Below are 21947 nucleotides of genomic sequence, written 5' to 3'. Positions count from 1 at the left end.
TAAAAAATACTTGGCTAATGACCCTTGCATAAGATGAAACTTTCCATCTTCAGAAATGAATATACTGCAGCTAAAAGGAATGGTAAGGTTGTTGATACAAGGAGTTAATGATAAATTTCCTGTAATCATAGAAATTCCTCACTGTACCTGTAAGCTGAACATTCTTCATATTTCCTGTCAAGACATATATTGGGAGTACAATTCCCCATTTATCCTGATTACATTCAGTCCCATTTGTTTAGTTTTTAATTAGATAGCTAGTTGTATTTAGATTCTGTAAATCACTTTGATGACAGCAAACTTCATAAAACAGTAAAATGTATTGTGAAGTTGTGTGGACGCAGATAGCTGTTTGACAAGTTGTCTTTGTCAAACTTGAGGACAACACTTTATTGTAACAAATATGAGTACATTATGTTAAGTGTGCTGTTCCATTTGATGTTAATGAATGCAAATATTTCTGACAGTTTGCTACCCAAAACTGATAACCATTTGTAGAACAAAAGTTGATGAGTTTACAAGTATAAGAAAAAGAATAGTCATTCTGTGCAAACTGCTGTGAACAGCATGGCCTAGATTACTTCCCATAGCATAACATATTAGGGTTTTTTCCCATTCCATTCACATGTGGGGCTCAGGAATAAAGACTCATTAAATTCTTTAAATGGCAACACTTTCCGCTTTTGGCTGTAACTGTTTTCATTGGCCTGTGCAATTTCAGTTTATATACTGTTATCAAGGGTAAGATTTGATGTCATATAGAAATAGTTGTCCTGGTAGGCCTGTGTCACACTTATTGATAATAAGTAACATGACACATAATTTTGCATTATTTACATGCAGGTATTTAAAATGTAGACTGGCAATGGCAAGGAAAGCGTTTCTCAAGAAGAGAAATTTGTTAACATCGAATATAGATTTAGGTGTCAGGAAGTCGTTTCTGAAAGTATTTGTATGGAGTGTAGCCATGTATGGAAGTGAGACATGGACGATAACTAGTTTGGACAAGAAGAGAATAGAAGCTTTCGAAATGTGGTGCTACAGAAGAATGCTGAAGATAAGGTGGGTAGATCACGTAACTAATGAGGAGGTATTGAATAGGATTGGGGAGAAGAGAAGTTTGTGGCACAACTTCACTAGAAGAAGGGATCGGTTGGTAGGACATGTTCTGAGGCATCGAGGGATCACAAATTTAGCATTGGAGGGCAGCGTGGAGGGTAAAAATCGTAGAGGGAGACCAAGAGATCAATACACTAAGCGGATTCAGAAGGATGTAGGTTGCAGTAGGTACTGGGAGATGAAGAAGCTTGCACAGGATAGAGTAGCATGGAGAGCTGCATCAAACCAGTCTCAGGACTGAAGACCACAACAACAACAACATGCAGGTTTGCTTATAGACTTCGACTTGCATGTAAATTACACAATGTATGTATCCTGTTACTCATGTTACTGATAACAGTTGCTTATCAACAGAATAAAAAGTGTTTTTCATAAGTTTTTGCTTTACATTACTGCTAAAAGCACAGGTTTTGTTTGTAATGGTTAGGAGTATTCTGTTGAAAAATTAGCTGCTCATATTTCTCATCCCAGTATGACTTCTGCTCAATTTTGGGCTCACTGGATGAATGTTTACCTTGGTTTGCATGTGTTGGTTGTGAATTTTTTTCACTTGTTGACAACAGGTAAACATTTCTTTTGACAAAAGAAACTACTTCTTCTTATTCTTATTCTGGCCTTTGTCCTGCACTGGCACAGGAATGGCATGATTATGGTCAGATTTCTCATGGTTTATTTAGGGGATGGCCATATTGCCTTCCTGTCATCATCCCGTGATCCTCCTGGACAGAACATGTGCACCCAACTGTCTGAAGTAGTGTTACGCATGTGAATGTGAACAAAAGTTTTCTACATGTTTGTGAATTGTGTAATGGAGGTGGGACTTGGCCACCAGCCCAGAATTCACTAGGGGGTGCGGAAAACCACCTTAAAAGCACATACAGGCTAGCCAGTGCACCAACACACTTCATTAATCCATACAGAGACAGTAGGTTACCTCCACCCAAGAGTTTCACCCCCTCTGTCCCATCACTTCCTCCTATCACCTTATGTACTGTCACGACACTCTCCACCCAATAGTTTCCGCCCCCTCTGTCTTATCATCTGCTCCCTATTCTTACCTCCCACCTCTCTGTATGCCACACTCTGCCAATGCACCTGCTCTTCTTTCTTCTTCCCTACTCCTCTTCTTTTTTGTTCTTTGTTGTTTAACAACAATTTAATCTTGTGAATTCTGAACAGGAGCCTTTCATTGTGTCATTGATCTTGTACTTCAAATAAAAAGGAGTCAAGTTGGAAGAGAAACTGTGTGTCATCTGTAGCTAACACAGGAGATGTGTTTGGAAGGATGAATGGGAGGTCATTGAAAAAGTAGGAAAACAGAGGTACAGTACTGAGTCTTGTTGGGCATCACTGCTTAGCGGTGCTTAGTGGAGTATCTGTGCTAGAAGAATAGAAATGCGGAAAACACAAGTCCAAAAACAATTTATTGGGCTCAGCAAAACGAAAAAATAATACAATCTCCAAATGAACAACAGACTTGATCCCAACTGTGGACCATCACCGATATGCAATAACAAATAATAATAGAAAAGACCCAACTATTCACAGAAAGAGATCACAATCAGATGATTCTACAATGTCAAGATGTTTATCAATCATACCAAGTCCATCTGCAAGAGATCGGCCAGCTAGAAGAGGCATCCGGCCTTGTATGCCAAGGTGGCAGCTCTGTATTCTTCCAAGCAATGCATCGAACTGCCCTTTGCTGGCAGTGCACCACCCTATAAAGCCCGTTTGGCAGATGTATGTGCCTGGGGTGTGACTGGTGGTAATGGCAGAGGCGGCGGTCGGGCGAAGAGAGGAGCACCGTCATCCCGGAATACCAACAGCCCTGGAGATGGCCGGGAGCCAGCTGTGGACCAAGCCAGGGGCGAAGTTGGTTAGTGTGCTTCTACCACACTGCGCTGTCATCGAGGGTGACTGCCACCATACTGCAGCTGATGTTCAACGAGACCTTAGTGCGGACACACCAGGAACGATTCCAGTTGAACACCATCACCCAGACCGGATCCTGCAGAGAAAAATGGGGCCGTGCTGAATGCGGAGAAGCTGGTCGGGGAGAAGATGGAAACAGAAGAGACAGGGGGGACTGATAAGGGCGGCTGTGAAGTTTTTCAGCTGGGGATGACCCATCCTGAAGAGTGGACCGGTAGGAGGAGAGAAAGATGGTAAGGGCATCGTCCAGGGAGTGTTGGGGATGCAATTTTGACATCTGGACTTTGAATGTACAGACAAACTGTTCAGCTAATCCGTTAGATGCTGGGTGAAAGGGAGCAATATGAATTAACTTGATGCCCAGGGTGGTGCAGAAGGAGGTAAATTCAGCAGATGTAAATTAAGGGCCATTGTCAGTCACCAGTGTCTCTGGAAGTCCCTCAATGGCAAAGATGCGGGAAAGAGCTTGGTTGGCATGGGTGGATGTCTGTGGAGGACATGCGGGAGACATAAGGAAACCCACTGCCTGCATCCACAAGGATAAGCCAGGAGGAGCTGAGGATCACTCTCGCGTAATCCAAGTGGGAATGGGACCAAGGAGAAAGAGCGGGAGGCCATGGGGACAGACGTCGACGGGGCACCGAGTGGTGCCATGGTCAAGTGCGACATGAGGCCACCATGTGGGTGATGGCAGCATCCATCCCCCTCCAGTAGATATGCTGGCAGGCAAGCTGTTTCGTCAGGACAATCCCCCAACGACCAACGTGCAGGAGCTCCGAGGCCTGCTGGTGGAGGGAGGGCGACAGCACAACCCGCCAACGATAATTATCACACAAGATGAGGAGGACCTCACCTCTGACAGACAGGTCCTGACAGCGTGCCAATAGGTCCAGACCTCTGGCTGCGGCAGCTGATGACAGTCTGAACATGGTGCATCAGCACCTGGAGGGTCGTGTCTTCTGCCATGCTATGTGTGACTAGCTTGACATCCAGCAGCAAATCAGCAATGACTTGGCAGCAGTGTCATCCAGGTGGAAACAGGCAACTGGGTCAGCATTGAACTCAGGGTTGGCGTCAACTGGGAGATGAGAGAGAAGATCCGCATTGGCATGGATAGCTGTGAACAAAAAATGGATCTTGCAGGAATATTCCGCAAGGAACAAGGCCCAGTGCTGGAGGCAGCGAGCAGTTCTTGTGGTGATGGCAGACATAGTGCTGAACAACAAGACCAGAGGCTTGTGATCGGTGTATAAGGTGAAGCGATGGCAGTAGATGAAATCGTGGAATTTCTTAAACCCAAAGATGATGGCCAAGGCCTCCTTCTCAATTTGGCTGTTATGCTGAGCCGGGGATAGTGGTTTGGAGACGAAGACCACCAGGTGCTCAACTCCGTTGATGATGTGAGACAAGATTGCCCCCACAAATAGCCTGACGCATTAGCAGGCAAGGTGAGAGACTTGGTGGGGTCATAAGGGACAAGGCAAGCCAGCATCAGGGGACAAGACTTCAGAAGGCAGAACGCCCTATCACAAGCCGGCGACCAGTCCAGAGAACATTCGTATGGAGGAGGCGGTGAATGGCTTCCGCCAGAGCCACAGCATGTGGGATAATACGGCAGTAGTAATTGAATAGAGCTAGGACTGACTTGAGCAGGGAGACGTACTTCAGGGGCGGCAGCCGCTGAATAGCCTCGAAATACTGGGGTGTCAGTCAAATGCCATTAGTGCTCAAAACATGGCCGACGTGTGTCACCTGAGGGGAACAAAAAAAAAAGACATTTATCCTTGTTGCAACGTAAGCCAACACCCTAAAGAACATGTAAAAGGCACCGGAGGTTCTGGGCCAGGTCCGGGGTGGAGACACCAGCAACTAAGATGTCATCAAGGTAGTTAGCCGTCCCCGGAATGTCTTTTGTCAATGATTCCAAATAGTGCTGGAAGATGACCGGAGCACTGGTGACCCCGAACAGGAGGCAGTTGTAATGGAAGAACCCAAAAGGGGTATTGATGACCAAGACTGTTTCCGACGACTCGTCCAAATGCAACTGGAGATATGGGTCCCACAAGTCAATTTTGGCAAACACCTTGCCACCAGCCAACCTGCACAGGATGTCATCAACCTTGGGTATGGGTTAGGAGGCAATAACAGACTGAGCTTTGACAGTGGCCTTAAAATTCACACAAATATAAAGAGATCCGTTCAGTTTTTCAAGGAACACCATGGGTGTAGCCCAACGACTATGGGGGACCGGGGTCAGGATGCCCTCAGCCTCTAGGCAGTGAAGCTTCTGCTGTAGTTTGTCACTGAGGGCGAATGGTACCGAGCGAGCCTGGTGAAACTTTGTGACCCCAGAGGGGAGGAGTTCAGTATGGGCTTCGAATCTGGAGACTCCCAGAGAAGCGGCAGAGAACATGTCAGAGAAGTCATCCAGAAGCTGTTGCAAGTGATTGTCTGCTGACGACGACTGGACGGCCATGCCAGAGTCGTGTATTTCGAGGCCCAGTAAGGGAAAATGATCCATTACCAATAAGTTGGTGGGCTTGGTAGTAGCAAGGACCAAAACCCAGGCAGTGACATCGTGAGTGAGTTACTGGACCCAAGCCAAGAACCACCCCTGTAGTCTTATGATGTTGTTGCTGTAGCTCTTCAGGGAAGTATGGAACGGACGAAGCAGCGGTGAACCCAACTGATGGTAGGAATCCCTATTGATGATGGTGGCAGAGGACCCTGAAACCACTTGAAAAGAGTGAGGAGTGCCATCGATATGCACAGTCAGAGTGATCGCTGCCATCGTGTGCAGAAAAACTGATTGTACGAAGGAAGTCGGCGGCAGCGGGTCCATCTCATCCATCACATAGTCAGGCACCCAGAGCAGTGTGGTCCATGGCTATCAACAATGACGACTGGCAGACCTCAGCTTTGTGGCCGTCTTCCCACAGGCCAAACAGGTCACCCTCCGGAAGCGGCAATCTTGCCTCTGATGTGTGACAAAGCATTGACTACAGGAGGGCAACCGTTGTTGCTGCAGCTGTTGTGGCCACCGTTGACGCAGGTGGGCGCAGCCTCAGGAGAGGACCCCAGTGCTGCTGCAGCGGCTGCAGTGATGCGAACCGGCATCGTGAGGCTTGGGTAGTGGAGACCTGCACTGGGGTCTGCAGCATGGAAGTAGAGTGAAAGGACTGCTCATGAGCCCGAATACCGGATAAACAGGTGTCTAAAGAGGGATCTTTCAGCTTCAGAAGATCTCCCTGTAAGGTATCATCTGGGCCATGGACAAGAATCATATCATAAATGAGTGCCAAGCCATAAGACTGCTTGCAATGGGTGTTGCCACAGAAAAAACAACAGTCACGGGAGAGATCTTGCAGCGTAGCAATCCATTCCCAGTACGTCTGTGCAGGAAGCTTCTGACAACAGAAGAACTTGTGACGTGCTGCCGCCACATGGACCTGAGTGTCAAAATAGTCCAATAGGCTAGAAGTCAACGCCTCATAGGAGGGAGCATGAGGTTCTGCATCGGGATGCAACTGTTGCAGAAGGTGACAAACTTCCGGGCCCACATAGGCGAGAAAAAAAGCGTGATGCTGAACGTCACTAGTGACATCATGAGCAATAAAGTGATGCTCCAGATGAGTCACGTAGTTACCCCAAGGCTCAATGGAGTTGTCGAACTTGGGAAATGCAGGCACCATGGCCCAATGCCATGGGAAAGTTAGGGGGACCCCTGCATTGGCACCTCAACCGTGGGGAGACATCGCCTGTAAATGCTGAATAATGAGCTAGTTCATTTGTTGCATATGTTTCAACAGCGTTATGACTCATGCGGTGGGTTCATCAATACCTGGAATAGCGTCTGCCATAGCAGACAACAACTGAGCAAACGCAGGAAACTCGGAAACCAATTCATTTCCACTTAAGTATCTGCATTAGCAGAATAGAAATGCAGAAAACATAAGTCCAAAAACAGTTTACTGAACTCAGCAAAACGAACAATAATACAGTCTCCAAAAGAACAACAGACTCGATCCCAACTGCAGATTGTCACCAATATACAATAACAAATAATAATAGAAAAAGACCAGACTCTTGACAGGTAGAGATCACAATCAAACAATTCTACAATGTTCAATATGTTCGTCAACTGTACCAAGTCCATCTGCAAGAGATTGGCCAGCTACAAGAGGCGTCGGGCCTTATCTTCCATCGTGGCAGCTCTGCATTCTTCCAAGCAGTGCGTCGAACTGCCCTTTGCCGGCAGTGCGCCGCCCTATAAAGCCCATTTGGTGGATGTATCTTCTTGAACTATTTGCAATCACATGCCTGGCATTAGCAAAGTAGTTCCTGGGCTAGCTGCGACCTCTGATGAAGCTGTTCTGCAGGCTCTGTGAATGGTTAGCAGTCCCTGGCAGCCGGTGGTGGATACCTGGTGTTGTGTCATGTTGTGGCTGCTGCAAATATTAGTGTTGACAAGACAGATGATGTAGGTTTTCCTGGTGAATATATGCCCTGTGATGCAGGCATCCCATAGTGGTTGGACGTGAAGTGGGATGCCAATGCAGTAGGCGCTGTGATGTCTGAAGTGGGCGGCCACGGCACCTAGCCAGAGTAATTCTTTCATTATCTGTACTTGTGGTTTCTACCATTTGCTCTCAGTTGGTTGGATTTGATTGAAGCCAGCAATTTGCTGTGCCTCTGATGCACGGTTTCAGCTTCAGATTTCTTTCCAACAGATTCCAGGGCACAAAAGTTTGACTTTCTATATTTTGCTTAACTATTTGGCAAATTTAAAAAAAATTAAAATACTCTCATAATATAATCATTAGAATGTATAATATTATAGTAAAGATTTAACACTGTAAGAAAAGTGTTACAGTTAGTAACAGTGTATATGTCCTGAGGCAGCATAACTCACGACATGCTGACTTCCCAGACTATAATTCATCCAGTATTTAAGAATGAGAGTACTTAGCAGTTTCCAGCAAATTTTAAATGTAATTTCAAACCTCTTCTAAAATTTTTCACACACAAATGCTTAACATCAAATATTTAACACATTCACTCATTTGTAAAGTAATCTGACGTTCGAAGTTGATTTATACTTGGGAGTTCAGTTCCTTCAAGAATCATGTGGTGTGATTCTGATTTTGTGGCTTTTATGATTACTAATATCTCTTGTTCATATTCATGTTTTTAATGTTTGCAGTGATTCTTTATCGATTGCCATTTCAGTTATGTTTATAATGTACATAATAAAATAAATTATTTAATTGGATGGATAAAAAAATCTACTCACCAAGCAGACGGCATAACACACACATAAAAGACAGTTGTAATTGGTAAGCTTTTGGAGCCATGGCTCCTTCTTTAGGCGAAGGGTTGAATGGGAAGAGAGGTGAAGGAAAAGGACTTTAGAGGTCTAGGAAACGGGCAGATTTCAGGAAAATCACCCAAAACTGTGGGTCAGGGGAGACTTATCATATGGGATGAAAAGGAAGGACTTTTCTTCTCATCCCATACAGTAAGTCTCCCCTGACCCACGGTTTTGGGTGACTTTCCTGAAATCTGCCCCTTTTCCTGGTTTTTTTACTAGGATATTTTCAAAATACTTTTTGACAGAAGTGAAAACTTCAGTAGCTTGAAACTATCACTTAACCAATTTCTTCTCCGAAAAAGTAACACAAATATCAGCACTGTTGACGTTATTCATTCAACTTTTGTAATGAAATATTTTGACTTACTGAATATCACAGTTTCTTTGTTTCTCCTGCTGCTTTTGTATCCACCCTTCAAACTACTTCATTTAATATTCCTAATCAACCATCTTTACTACACAAGGGAAATGGAAGAAGAAAGAGAATAGAACAAGAAGAGGAAAAATTGTTCTAAACAGCTCAGGTCCGCACAATAATCCAACTGTGAAGCTTCTCAAAGAGTGGGAAACCCCCTACACTTTTGCATCCGTCATTTATTGAATATATCTCTTCGGATCCACTTTGTTTGAATTTGGAAATATAATGTTAATGGATAGATAAAAAATCTACTCAGCATGTGGCGGCAGGAGAACACACATGTAAAACATGTATCATGTATGCAAGCCAATTACTCTCATCTGGCAGAAGGGTTGAAGGGGAAGGAAGAGGGGTGAACAAAAAGGACTGGAGAGGTTTAGGAAAAGGGGTAGAGTTCAGAAAAGTCACCCAGAATGCCATATAAGGGGAGACTTATCGTACAGGATGGGAAGGAAAGAGTTTTTCCTTTTCATCCCAGCTGGTAACTCCCCTGCATCAGGCACAGAAAGGTTTCAGAAATGTAGCTTCATGTGGTCATCAGCGTCAGAGCTTGACATGTCAATGAAAGATGTTGATTTTGGTTCAGGACCCAACAAAGGTGATTTTGGATTAGCAGTAATGCTTCTGATATTTGAAATCAGCAGTTGTGGCACTATTGTGGATCAGCAGCCTGAGTGGTTAGAGTTTCTTCTCATTGTGGTGTCTTGGAGAAGTAGTTCAATATGTTTCCACTTTTTGTTTTGCAATGCATTGTTGTAGCTCTCAAAATCAAGATTTCACTGTACTAGCTTCAGTAACACTGGTTTCTGCAACACTGTCCTATCAACAATTTAACAGCTAGTAATGCAGAGAATCATGTATGAAACAAACTAGAACATTTTGTGGTCAACACATGCTCCAACAATGTGTCTACCACCTCTATACTGTGCATTGTTTCTGTGTTCATTAACATTCATTTACAGATACTGTAATATGCTGAGACTGAGCTTGTAAACTTTGTATTTAATTCACCATAGTTTTTAAATTGATATATGTTACTAAGCGAAAACTAAAACATTTAATGTTGCTATGTAATGGAGCATGTTGTTTAAATAAATAAGCTTTAATGCTTTAAAAAACTATAGTTACTACTAACCAATTACATTGTATAGCCATGCCAGTTATCAGTGATTCTCTTTTGTGTGAAAAACAGTCTGCCATTTGCTTATTGTAGCAGTATACAACCTGCTTTTTCATATACCGAAGCAGAGGTGTTGTTAATTGTTGTTTTCTACCATGAGACACAGAGTCTGGCCTCGACAGACAGACTGTGGTCATGTGCGCATGTGTCAGTTGTGTTTGTATGTGTGTGTGCATGTTGTTGTTGTTGTTGTGGTGGTGGTGGTGGTCTTCAGTCCAGAGACTGGTTTGATGCTCCTCTCCTTTCTACTCTCTCCTGTGCAAGCCTCCTCATCTCCAAATAACTACTGCAACTTACATCCTTCTGAATCTGCTTAGTGTATTCATCTCTTGGTCTCCCTCTATGATTTTTACCCTCCACACTTCCCTCCAATACTAAATTGGTGATCCCTTGATGCCTCAAAATGTATCCTACCAACTGATCCCTTCTTCTAGTCAAGTTGTGTCACAAATTCCTCTTCTCCCCAATTCTATTCAGTACCTCCTCATTAGTTATGCGATCTACCCATGTAATCTTCAGCATCACCACATTTCGAAAGCTTTATTCTGTTCTTGTCTTAACTATTTATCATCCATGTTTCACCTCCATACATGGCTACACTCCATACAAATACTTATAGAAAAGACTCCCTGACACTTAAATTTATACTCAAATTAACAAATTTATCTTCTTCAGAAACACTTTCTTGCCAGAGGCAGTCTACATTTTATATTCTCTCTATTTCAACCATCATCAGTTATTTTGCTCCCTAAATAGTGAAACACATCTACTACTGTAATTGTCTCATTTCCTAATCTAATTCCCTCACCATCACCTGATTTAATTTGACTACATTCCGTTATCCTCATTTTGCTTTTGTTGATGCCCATTTATGTCCTCCTTTCAAGATGCTGTCCATTCCATTCAACTGCTCTTCCACGACTGTTGCTGTCTCTGTCGGAATTACAATGTCACTGACAAACCTCAAAGCTTTTATTTCTTCCCCATGGATTTTAATTCCTGCTGCAAATTTTTCTTTTGTTTACTTTACTGCTTACTCAGTATACAGATTGAATAACATCAGAGATATGCTACAACCCTGTCTTCCTTTCTTCTCAAGCACTGCTTTCCTTTAGTGTCCCTCAACTCTTATAACTGCCATCTGGTTTTAGTGCAAATTGTAAATAGCGTTTTGCTCCCTGTATTTTATGCCTGCCATCTTCATAATTTGAAAGTGACTATACCAGTCAACACTGTCAATAACTTTCTCTAAGTCTACAAATGCTAGAAATGTAGGTTTGTCTTTCCTTAATTTACCTTCTAATATAACTCGTAGCATCACTATTGCCTTGTGTGTTCCAACATTTCTACAGAATCCAAACTAATCTTCCCTGATGATAGCTTCTACCAGTTTTTTCATTCGTCTCTAAAGAATTTGTGTTAGTATTTTGCAACCATGACTTATTAAACTGATGGTTCAGTTATTTTTCATACTTGTCAAGACCTGCTTTCTTTGGGATTGGAATTATTATATTCTTCTTGAAGTCTGAGAGTATTTTGCTTGTCCCATACATATTGCTCACCAAATGGAAGGGCTTTGTCATGGCTGGCTCACCCAATGCTATCAGCAGTTCTAATGGAATGTTGTCTACTACTGGGGCCTTCTTTCGACTTAGGTCTTTCAGTGGTCTGTCAAATTCTTCATGCAGTATCATATCTCTCATTTCATCTTCATCTACATCCTATTCCATTTGCATGTATGTTGCCAAATTCTGATGAAGGCGTTTTGGCTGGAAGCTTACTTGTTTGACTCTTTTTTTTGCCTATTGCGACTCAGCATCTCCACTATATGGTGAGTAGCTGTCTATCCTTTTCATAATATTGTTATGTCTGTAATTTTAAATTTGATGTGGGGGGGGGGGGGGGTCGCTTATGTCCAGAAACCCCCTTAAATATGCCTCTGATTCTTCTATGCATATCAATTCTACCCTCTACTTTACCGTGTGGAGTGTAATCTGCTGGATATTTATCACTATTGGCCATTCTATTCTGAAGTGTTACAAGCATGTCCAGCAATTGAAAAACAGCTTGAGATTGTAGCCTTTGAGGGCTGCTTGCGATTCCATTCACATAAGGAGTGTGGAAAGAATGACTGTTTAAATGCTTCTATGCATGCTGTAATTAATCTAATCTTGTCTTTGCAATTCCTATGTGAGCAATACATAAGGGGTTGTACTATATATATAGTATTCTAGATTTATCACTTAAAGCTTGCTCTAAAGACTTCGAAAGTAGGCTTTCTTAGGATAGTTACATGTATCTTCCATTGTCAGTCAGTTCATTTCTTCACCATCTCTGTAACATTCTGCCACAAATCAAAAAGCCTGTGACCATTCCTACTGTCCTCCTCTGCTTACATTAAACATCTCCTTCTATTCCTGTTTGGTACTGCACCATCTACAAACAGTCTGAGGTTACTACTAACAGCAGCAAGTCGTATACTCTTAGCTCCCTTATTTGTTAAATAGTTTAATTCTTAATTTCTTTGCGTGTTTTTGGTACTTGGATTGTTTAATTCATAAATTTCGGGCGTATTATAGTATTTGAGAGTTATAGCATCGCGTTTTAGTACCTGAATAGTGTAAAATCGCGTAGTCTCCTTCCGCCGCCGAGCAGTGTATCAGCAGTGCGCAAGTAGCAGCATTACTGCATTTACTAGGCAATCTTGTATTTTAATAACCGTTTAACTTTGGTGTCCAATTGTTTGTGCTCTCTGTAGATTGGTTCAGACGTTCTTTGCACAACAGTTTTTAGCATGGATAGGGACTGCAACTGCTGTGTTCGGATGCAGGCTGAGTTGGCATCCCTTCGCTCACAGCTTCAGGCAGTGTTGGTTTCAGTCACACAACTTGAGGCTGTTGCCAATGGGCATCACTGTGGAGGTCCGGATGGGGGTTTGTTGGGGACGGCCAGCTCATCCCACACATCCCCCGATCGGACTACGACTGTGGCTGCCCAGGATACTGCCCACATTGAGGCTGACCCCTCACCTGTGGTAGAGTGGGAGGTCGTCTCGAGGTGTGGCAGGGGGCGAAAGACATTCCGGAGGGCTGAACGGAAGGCCTCTCCAGTTTGTCTGACGAACCGGTTTCAGGCTCTGTCTCAGGCTGATACTGATCTTCGGCCAGACATGGCTGCTTGTCCTGTTCCAGAGGTTGCCCCTCAGTCTGCAAGATCCGGGCAGTCGCAGAGGGTGGGCTTACTGGTAGTTGGGAGCTCCAACGTCAGGCACTTAATGGGGCCCCTTAGGGATATGGCAGCAAGAGAGGGGAAGAAAACCAATGTGCACTCCGTGTGCATACCGGGGGGGAGTCATTCCAGATGTGGAAAGGGTCCTTTATGAAGGGTACAGGGTGCACCCATCTGCAGGTGGTCACTCATGTCGGCACCAATGATGTGCATCGCTATGGATCAGAGGAAATCCTCTCTGGCTTCCGGCGGCTATCTGATTTGGTGAAGACTGCTAGTCTCGCTAGCGGGATGAAAGCAGAGCTCACCATCTGCAGCATCATTGACAGGACTGACTGCAGACCTTTGGTACAGAGCCGAGTGGAGGGTCTGAATCAGAGGCTGAGACTGTTCTGCGACCATGTGGGCTGCAGATTCCTCGACTTGCGCCATAGGGTGGTGGGTTTTCGGGTTCCGCTGGATAGGTCAGGAGTCCACTACACGCAGCAAGCGGCTACACGGGTAGCAGGGGTTGTGTGGCGTGGACTGGGCGGTTTTTTAGGTTAGATGGACTCGGGCAAGTACAGAAAGGGCAACAGCCTCAAAGGGTGCGGGGCAAAGTCAGGACAAGCGGGGACCAAGCAGCAATCGGTATTGTAATTGTAAACTGTCGAAGCTGCATTGGTAAAGTACCGGAACTTCAAGCGCTGATAGAAAGCACCGAAGCTGAAATCGTTACAGGTACAGAAAGCTGGCTGAAGCCAGAGATAAATTCTGCCGAAATTTTTACAAAGGCACAGACGGTGCTTTGAAAGGATAGATTGCATGCAACCGGTGATGGCGTGTTTGTCGCTGTTAGTAGTAGTTTATCCTGTAGTGAAGTAGAAGTGGATAGTTCCTGTGAATTATTATGGGTGGAGGTTACACTCAACAACCGAGCTAGGTTAATAATTGGCTCCTTTTACTGACCTCCCGACTCAGCAGCATTAGTGGCAGAACAACTGAGAGAAAATTTGGAATACATTTCACATAAATTTTCTCAGCATGTTATAGTCGTAGGTGGAGATTTCAATTTACCAGATATACACTGGGACACTCAGATGTTTAGGACGGGTGGTAGGGACAGCATCAAGTGACATTATACTGAGTGCACTATCCGAAAATTACCTCGAGCAATTAAATAGAGAACCGACTCATGGAGATAACATCTTGGACCTACTGATAACAAACAGACCTGAACTTTTCGACTCTGTAAGTGCAGAACAGGGAATCAGTGATCATAAGGCCGTTGCAGCATCCCTGAATATGGAAGTAAATAGGACTATAAAAAAAGGGAGGAAGGTGTATCTGTTTAGCAAGAGTAATAGAAGACAGATTTCAGACTACCTAACAGATCAAAACGAAAATTTCTGTTCCGACACTGACAATGTTGAGTGTTTATGGAAAAAGTTCAAGGCAATCGTAAAATGAGTTTTAGACCGGTACGTGCCGAGTAAAACTGTGAGGGATGGGAAAATCCCAACGTGGTTCAACAACAAAGTTAGGAAACTACTGCAAAAGCAAAGAGAGCTTCACTCCAAGTTTAAACGCAGCCAAAACCTCTCAGACAAAACAGAAGCTAAACGATGTCAAAGGTAGCGTAAGGAGGGCTATGCGTGAAGCGTTCAGTGAATTCGAAAGTAAAATTCAATGTACCGACTTGACAGAAAGTCCTAGGAAGTTCTGGTCTTACGTTAAATCAGTTAGTGGCTCGAAACAGCATATCCAGACACTCCGAGATGATGTGTGGCATTGAAACAGAGGATGACACGTGTAAGGCTGAAATACTAAACACCTTTTTCCAAAGCTGTTTCACAGAGGAAGACCGCACTGCAGTTCCTTCTCTAAATCCTCGCACAAATGAAAAAATGGCTGACATCGAAATAAGTGTCCAAGGAATAGAAAGGCAACTGGAATCACTCAACAGAGGAAAGTCCACTGGACCTCACGGGATACCAATTCGATTGTACACAGAGTACGCGAAAGAACTTGCCCCCCTTCTAACAGCCGTGTACTGCAAGTCTCTAGAGGAACGGAAGGTTCCAAATGATTGGAAAAGAGCACAGGTAGTCCCAGTCTTCAAGAAGGGTCGTCGAGCAGATGCGCAAAACTATAGGAATCTCTGATGTCGATCTGTTGTAGAATTTTAGAACATGTTTTTTGCTCACATATCATGTCGTTTTTGGAAACCCAGAATCTACTCTGTAGGAGTCAACATGGATTCCAGAAACAGTGATCGTGTGAGACCCAACTCACGTTTATTTGTTCATGAGACCTGCTCGTGTGAGACCCAACTCACTTTTATTTGTTCATGAGACCCAGAAAATATTCGATATAGGCTCCCAGGTAGATGCTATTTTCCTTGACTTCTGGAAGGCGTTCGATACAGTTCCGCACTGTCGCCTGATAAACAAAGTAAGAGCCTACGGAATATCAGACCAGCTGTGTGGCTGGATTGAAGAGTTTTTAGCAAACAGAACACAGCATGTTGTTATCAATGGAGAAATGTCTACAGACATTAAAGTAACCTCTGGCGTGCCACAGGGGAGTGTTATGAGACCATTGCTTTTCACAATATATATAAATGACCTAGTAGATAGTGTCGGAAGTTCCATGCGGCTTTTCGTGGATGATGCTGTAGTATACAGAGAAGTTGCAGCATTAGAAAATTGTAGCAAAATGCAGGAAGATCTGCAGCAGATAGGCACTTGGTGCGGGGAGTGGAAACTGACCCTTAACATAGACAAATGTAATGTATTGCGAATACGTAGAAAGAAGGATCCTTTATTGTATGATTATATGATAGCGGAACAAACACTGGAAGCAGTTACTTCTGTAAAATATCTGGGAGTATGCGTACGGAACAATTCGAAGTGGAATGATCATATAAAATTAATTGTTGGTAAGGTAGGTCCAGATTGAGATTCATTGGGAGAGTCCTTAGAAAATGTAGTCCATCAACAAAGGAGGTGGCTTACAAAACACTCGTTCAACCTATACTTGAGTATTGCTCATCAGTGTGGGATCTGTACCAGATTGGGTTGACGGAGGAGATAGAGAAGATCCAAAGAATCACGGCGCGTTTCATCACAGGGTTATTTGGTAAGCGTGATAGCGTTACGGAGATGTTTAGCAAACTCAAGTGGCAGACTCTGCAAGAGAGGCGCTCTGCATCGCGGTGTAGCTTGCTGTCCAAGTTTCGAGAGGGTGCGTTTCTGGATGAGATATCGAATATATTGCTTCCCCCTACTTATACCTCCCGAGGAGATCGCGAATGTAAAATTAGATAGATTCGAGCGCACACGGAGGCTTTCCGACAGTCGTTCTTTCCGCAAACCATACACGACTGGAACAGAAAAGGGAGCTAATGGCAGTGGCACGTAAAGTGCCCTCCGCCACACACCGTTGGGTGGCTTGCGGAGTATAAATGTAGATGTAGATGTAATATTGTCTCAAATGTCATTAATATAAAACACGAACAGCAAGGGTGCCAACGAACAGCACTGAGCCGCAGGTGAAGTTACTTCTACATCTGTCAATCACCCTCCATCCAAGATAACGTGCTGCATTCTTGCTGCCAAGAAATCCGCAATTTAGTCACAAATTTCACTTGATACTTCATACTTTCAATAATAAATGTAGGTGTGGTACTGAATCTGATGAAGATTCCATTGGGCCTTGGTGCTTTATCGAATTTTAGTAGATTCAGATTTTTTTCATTACCACTGATAATAAAACCTATATCACTCGTCATGTTGGTGGTGCAAGAGTTGAATTGGACAATACCCCTGGATTTTCCTATGTAAAGGAAAGTTTACAAATAGAGTGCAGCATTTCTGCTTTTGGTTTACTGTCCTCAGTTTCAGTTCGTACCTCATCCATGAGTGTCTGGACACTAACTTTGGTACCACTAATGTCCTTTATGTATGACCAGAATTTCTTTGGGTTGTGTGAGAGATCCTTTGATAATGTTCTGCTACTGTAGTCGTTGAATAACACTTCATGGATTGCCCTCCTGTTGTTTCATCAACATCTATTCATCTATAGTACCATGCTTTGTTTTACATCTGTGGTGCAGTAGACTTTGTTTTTTGGAAGTATTTAAATAAGACCCTGTTTCCATTTAGCTGTAACTGAAATAAAAACAGTTGCAGCTAAAAGTGAACATGACATCATTTAAAAACTTCTGTAAACTGTTGACCCACATTACAAGAAAAGTAATGTTTATAAATTTCTTTGCAGTGAACCTATTCCATGGGGGTCCTTGCTATTATGAACTGTTCTAGGTATATAGCTATCAATTACATGGTCAACTATTCTTCTGAACCTAAGCAACAGTTCTTGTACATCAGGCTGTTCCAGCTCGTCGGCTCCGTTGTGAGCTGTGGAGCACTCCGTGCTCTAGAGAGCTGTGTAGGTCACTGTGACCATTCAAGTGGGCCGGCATTTGGCACGACTGGCTGAAGCAGGCAGCATGGCAAGTGTTTTGATGTGCCAGCTACGTCTTACAAGATCGACAACCTCATACTCTTAGCTGTTAAGACGTGGTGACATGCGACACCAGGAAATACGATGTTCAGGAAATAAATAAGAAACAACTGTTTTACAAGAAATTGCATACTAAATTTATTGGGTGTCTGTAGCTTGACATTTTCTTTTCATTACAAGTTCGGAAATATCAGGCGTCAAAGTATTCACAGCGTTAATGCGGAGGATGCTCTTCATTGTTGCATCCTGAAGAAACGATCGTTCCTTACTTTTTACTCTTTTCATTGCTGAGAAAAGCTGCTCACAACAATACGTAGATCCAAACATGCACATGACCTGAGCGGCAATGTTGTGAAGCTTGGGAAATGTTTTTTACTGTAATGAACGATACCATCGTGACAAATTCAATGTGTTGTAGTACCTCTCTTTCAACAAAGTTGAATTTTGCAAATCAATAACCTCCAATTGAAGTGATGATGACAAGTCATCGGGGGAAACTGAAAAAGGAGTGCTGAACACCTTAAGTTCCATTTCCAAACTAGTGAGGTCTCAGAATCGTGTTTCAAATGACGTGATGAGCTGCTTTAACTTTGCTTGGTAATTGCCGAAACTAGTACCTTCAGGTAGTTTTAAAGAAGGAAGACGATTGAAGAATGTTAATTGTCCATTACTCATCTGCCTCTCAAATAAACGTAACTTTTCCATGAATGCTTTGATCTGATCGTGCATGTCAACGATTAGCTGCCCTTTGCCCTGCAATGACAGATTTAAATTATTCAGATGCATAGCTATGCCAGCTAGGAATGCCAGGTCTGATATCCATTTTATATGTTTCAGACAATGCATTTCTTCCCCTTTCATTTCAAGAAAAAGGGATATTTCCTCACGAATGGCAAAGAAAACATCAAGAACTTTTCCCCTACTTAGCCAACGAACTGTACTGTATTAAGGTATATCCGCCTTTCTCCTGAGCTGTGACACTAAATCCACTGCCATGTCCAGGATTCGACGAGACATTGTTTGCTTCGACAGGCAAACCCCTTCAATTGCCTGCACCTCCCTTGGAAACAAACATTCTGCAACTGCTACCATGCACGATTTTATGAGTGGTCCCACCGAAAACAGCTTGCCACTCGTCGCAGTGATGAGAGCGACCCTGTAGCTTGCTCAAATTGCAGATTCAGTAGTGTTTTCTCCACTTTCATTCACCTGAAAATTGTAAACGAATTACAGAACACGAACTATGTTGCATGTTTTGATACCCTCCATATTACGAAACCGTTTTTAAACTTAAGTCTCCTGGTATGTCGTTCTTAAGCCTGGCTACCAGTTCTCTGCGTGCAACGCCTTCTACCTGATTGTAGTGCACTGTATGAAGACGTGTATAATGTCATTGTATATTGTACCTCTTTGCAGAATTAAATACTTTATGACATACAAGACACTGCGGACAACCATCCCTCTCAATGAATAGAAAGGTATCCTCCAATAGAGGTACAGGGCTCCCGCGGCTAGTCATAGCTGTCATTGAACACGGATTATTGTGTCAGTTGTGGCTGCATGCGGCCAGGGGGCAGTGAGTTTGCTTTCCCCCTCCACGCAGGCTCCGAGCTGCTGCAGTGAGTGCTCTGGAGCGCTCCGGCTCCCTGGAGCTCAGTTGGAACAGCCTGTTGTACATGCTCCTCCCCATAGCAAAATGTTTCATGTCCTTTATTCAAACATAACTGCCTCTTTATCCAGGTTGTTGAACACATTAAAAACCTTCTTACTTGTTTTAGTTTCCCTTTGTACTTTCATAATCATTTTTGCTACAACTGCCACATGGTCACTGCTACCAGTTTCAATGTGGAAATCCTCAATGAGGTCAGCCGATCAAAGTCTTAAGTCTTCTATTCTTTTATTTCTTCATTCTCTGATGAGATTAGAGTGAAGTAATACATAAACATGTTTATGATCATTTCTGGTCACATTTCTATTGATTTTCTTTCTGTTTCTAAACTGTTGATTAAAAAAAATGAAATTTAATTTTTGTTGAGCATATCTGGTCATACTTTTTCAGAACAAAATGTAGTAAAAGATACTCACCTTTGATACATAAAATAAATTCTGTGTCTAATGTGAAATGTAATATCCAAAATTTCTGAGTTAAAATGTAATGATCACCAGAAATACTTATGAGAAATATGTAGTTTATTTTGTTACGTCTAGTCACATGTTGTGTGTCCATTCAATCACATTATTTTGGTGTACAGTTGAGCTTGGTTATGCAGATTATTCTGCACTGTCCTATGCCATACTGTGCAGCTTCTTCCAGTTTTAAGGATCAATTAATGGGAATCAGTAGATAATGTTATGTAGCTTCATAAGGACAGAGAATTGATCGTCATTTACCTACGTGCAAATTACTAATGATGTGCCATCACTATTTTCATCCTGTATAAATGACTTTTTTTGTTATACTAATTAAAAAAAACTAAGTTGTCTTAAATGAATATTTATTTGACAAGTTTTTTCTCATTAATCCAGCATTATTTGAAACAACTAGATAAGTAAGTGTGAAATTATTACTTCAAGCATATTCATCATAATTCCCAGAGCTCATGAGCCCAGTATGCACCACTAAGTCCATCATTTTCTTCTAAATCTGAAACTGAACTTTCTTTCCTGTTTATCATATCAGCTAATTCTACTGATTCACATTGTCAGTCTTGGATTTGATCTAGCATTTACATCTTCTTTTATGTAGATGCAAGTTAAATGAAAGCATACAATCAATTACATATACTAAATCAGAGAAAATAATTTTTTTTAACTTTTGCAAACCTATGCCTACATTAGCATCAGCAATTGCCAAAACACCCTTAAGATATTGGAATATCGGCATTTGGTAAATTTTGGTGTTAGATGGCATAACATGATTTTTTTTAAGTACACCTGGTGCAGTATCATATTCTTACTCTATTCTGAAAATCTGTGTTCCATGAATCACAAATCTTTAGGCTGAAAGGTTTTTGGCAAAGATAAATCTCATACATCTCCTCCAGGAAAATGAAATGATATAAAGATTATGAGAAATTCATTCACAAACTTGACAGGTGAACCTTAGGAAGCAGATGTAACAAATTGTTATCTAAGCTCAAACTGCAGGTGCATTATATTGTGACTATTCGTGCTTTGCCATATCTACATTGTGTTTGGTAACTGTTGACAGATAATATTATTTATTTAATGCCTAAGAACAAGAATTATTAGAGCTCTCAAGCTGAATAACAATAATTATTTACTTTTTCTTATGTCTGGTAGGTAATGATAGATAATGGCTATGTGCCAGAATGGATTACACTACAAAAGGAAATTAAAATTGATGCCGCAGAAATTCGCAGCAAACTTTCAGAAGTACGATCAACTCTTGGAACAGAACCACTTACAGCTGATGAAGTACGTGCGTGGAAACAGGCAGTCTGTGATCAGGAGCAGAGTGTCAAAAGATTGAATAAGAAAATTAATGATTATAATCTTCAGGTCCCTTTACTAGAGAAACAGAAACTCTTGTTCCAAATAAATTTGGAAGCTGAGAAAATATTAAAGAATGGTAAAACCAAATTTGATGTTGTTAATAAAAGCTCTGATGCCAGTGAGGATAAATATCAACATAATAATTCATCAGTTCTCAATATATTTGACTATTTGTTTGCAGGCAAAGTATGAAGTTCAGTTATGTTTGTCATTGCTGTCCCCATACAAAAAGAACATGTAAAAAAACTTCTGTGGTGTGTAATGTGATATTATGATTACATAAATTTAAATGATGTCAAATATTTATTTTTGTAGTACAACTAATAATTTTCAAATAAATTGCCATTAAGACAATGTACTATCATTTTAACTTGGTTTCTAAATTTTTTATTGTTGATTATGGGCATTCTTATATAAGTGGCAAGTATTTCACCTTTTGAATTGACTTGTATGTATGAAAAAAAGTTGTATCGTGTCTTGGAATCCACTTTATGTTATAGGCCCCTTTAACTGGCTGGACAAGTCAGGTCACACCTCAGAGGAAAGCAAGGACATATCATGTCTACTTCTGGTGTTCAAGCTAACCACGTTGAGGACAACAGTACTTATCCCCTTCCCTCCCCCCCCCCCCCCCTCTCTCTCTCTCTCCCTCCCTCTCCCATTGATTTTGTGTG

At 42.3% G+C, this 21947-nt stretch overlaps 1 protein-coding gene across 1 annotated transcript in view; it reads left to right on the top strand.

The window, feature by feature from the left end:
- The window catches only part of LOC126175933 (dnaJ homolog subfamily C member 28), an 83749-nt gene extending 62122 nt beyond the window's left edge, over positions 1-21627 (top strand). Inside the window, exon 6 of the mRNA XM_049923011.1 lies at positions 21061-21627. Coding sequence (XP_049778968.1) covers positions 21061-21465 — 405 coding nt within the window. The 3' untranslated portion in view covers positions 21466-21627. The remainder of the gene's footprint in view (positions 1-21060) is intronic.
- The last annotated feature ends 320 nt before the right edge of the window (positions 21628-21947 follow it).

Source organism: Schistocerca cancellata, chromosome 3 (assembly GCF_023864275.1).
Source record: "Schistocerca cancellata isolate TAMUIC-IGC-003103 chromosome 3, iqSchCanc2.1, whole genome shotgun sequence".
Taxonomy (NCBI): Eukaryota; Metazoa; Arthropoda; class Insecta; order Orthoptera; family Acrididae; genus Schistocerca; species Schistocerca cancellata.
This window is presented reverse-complemented; position numbering and strand designations above follow the sequence as displayed.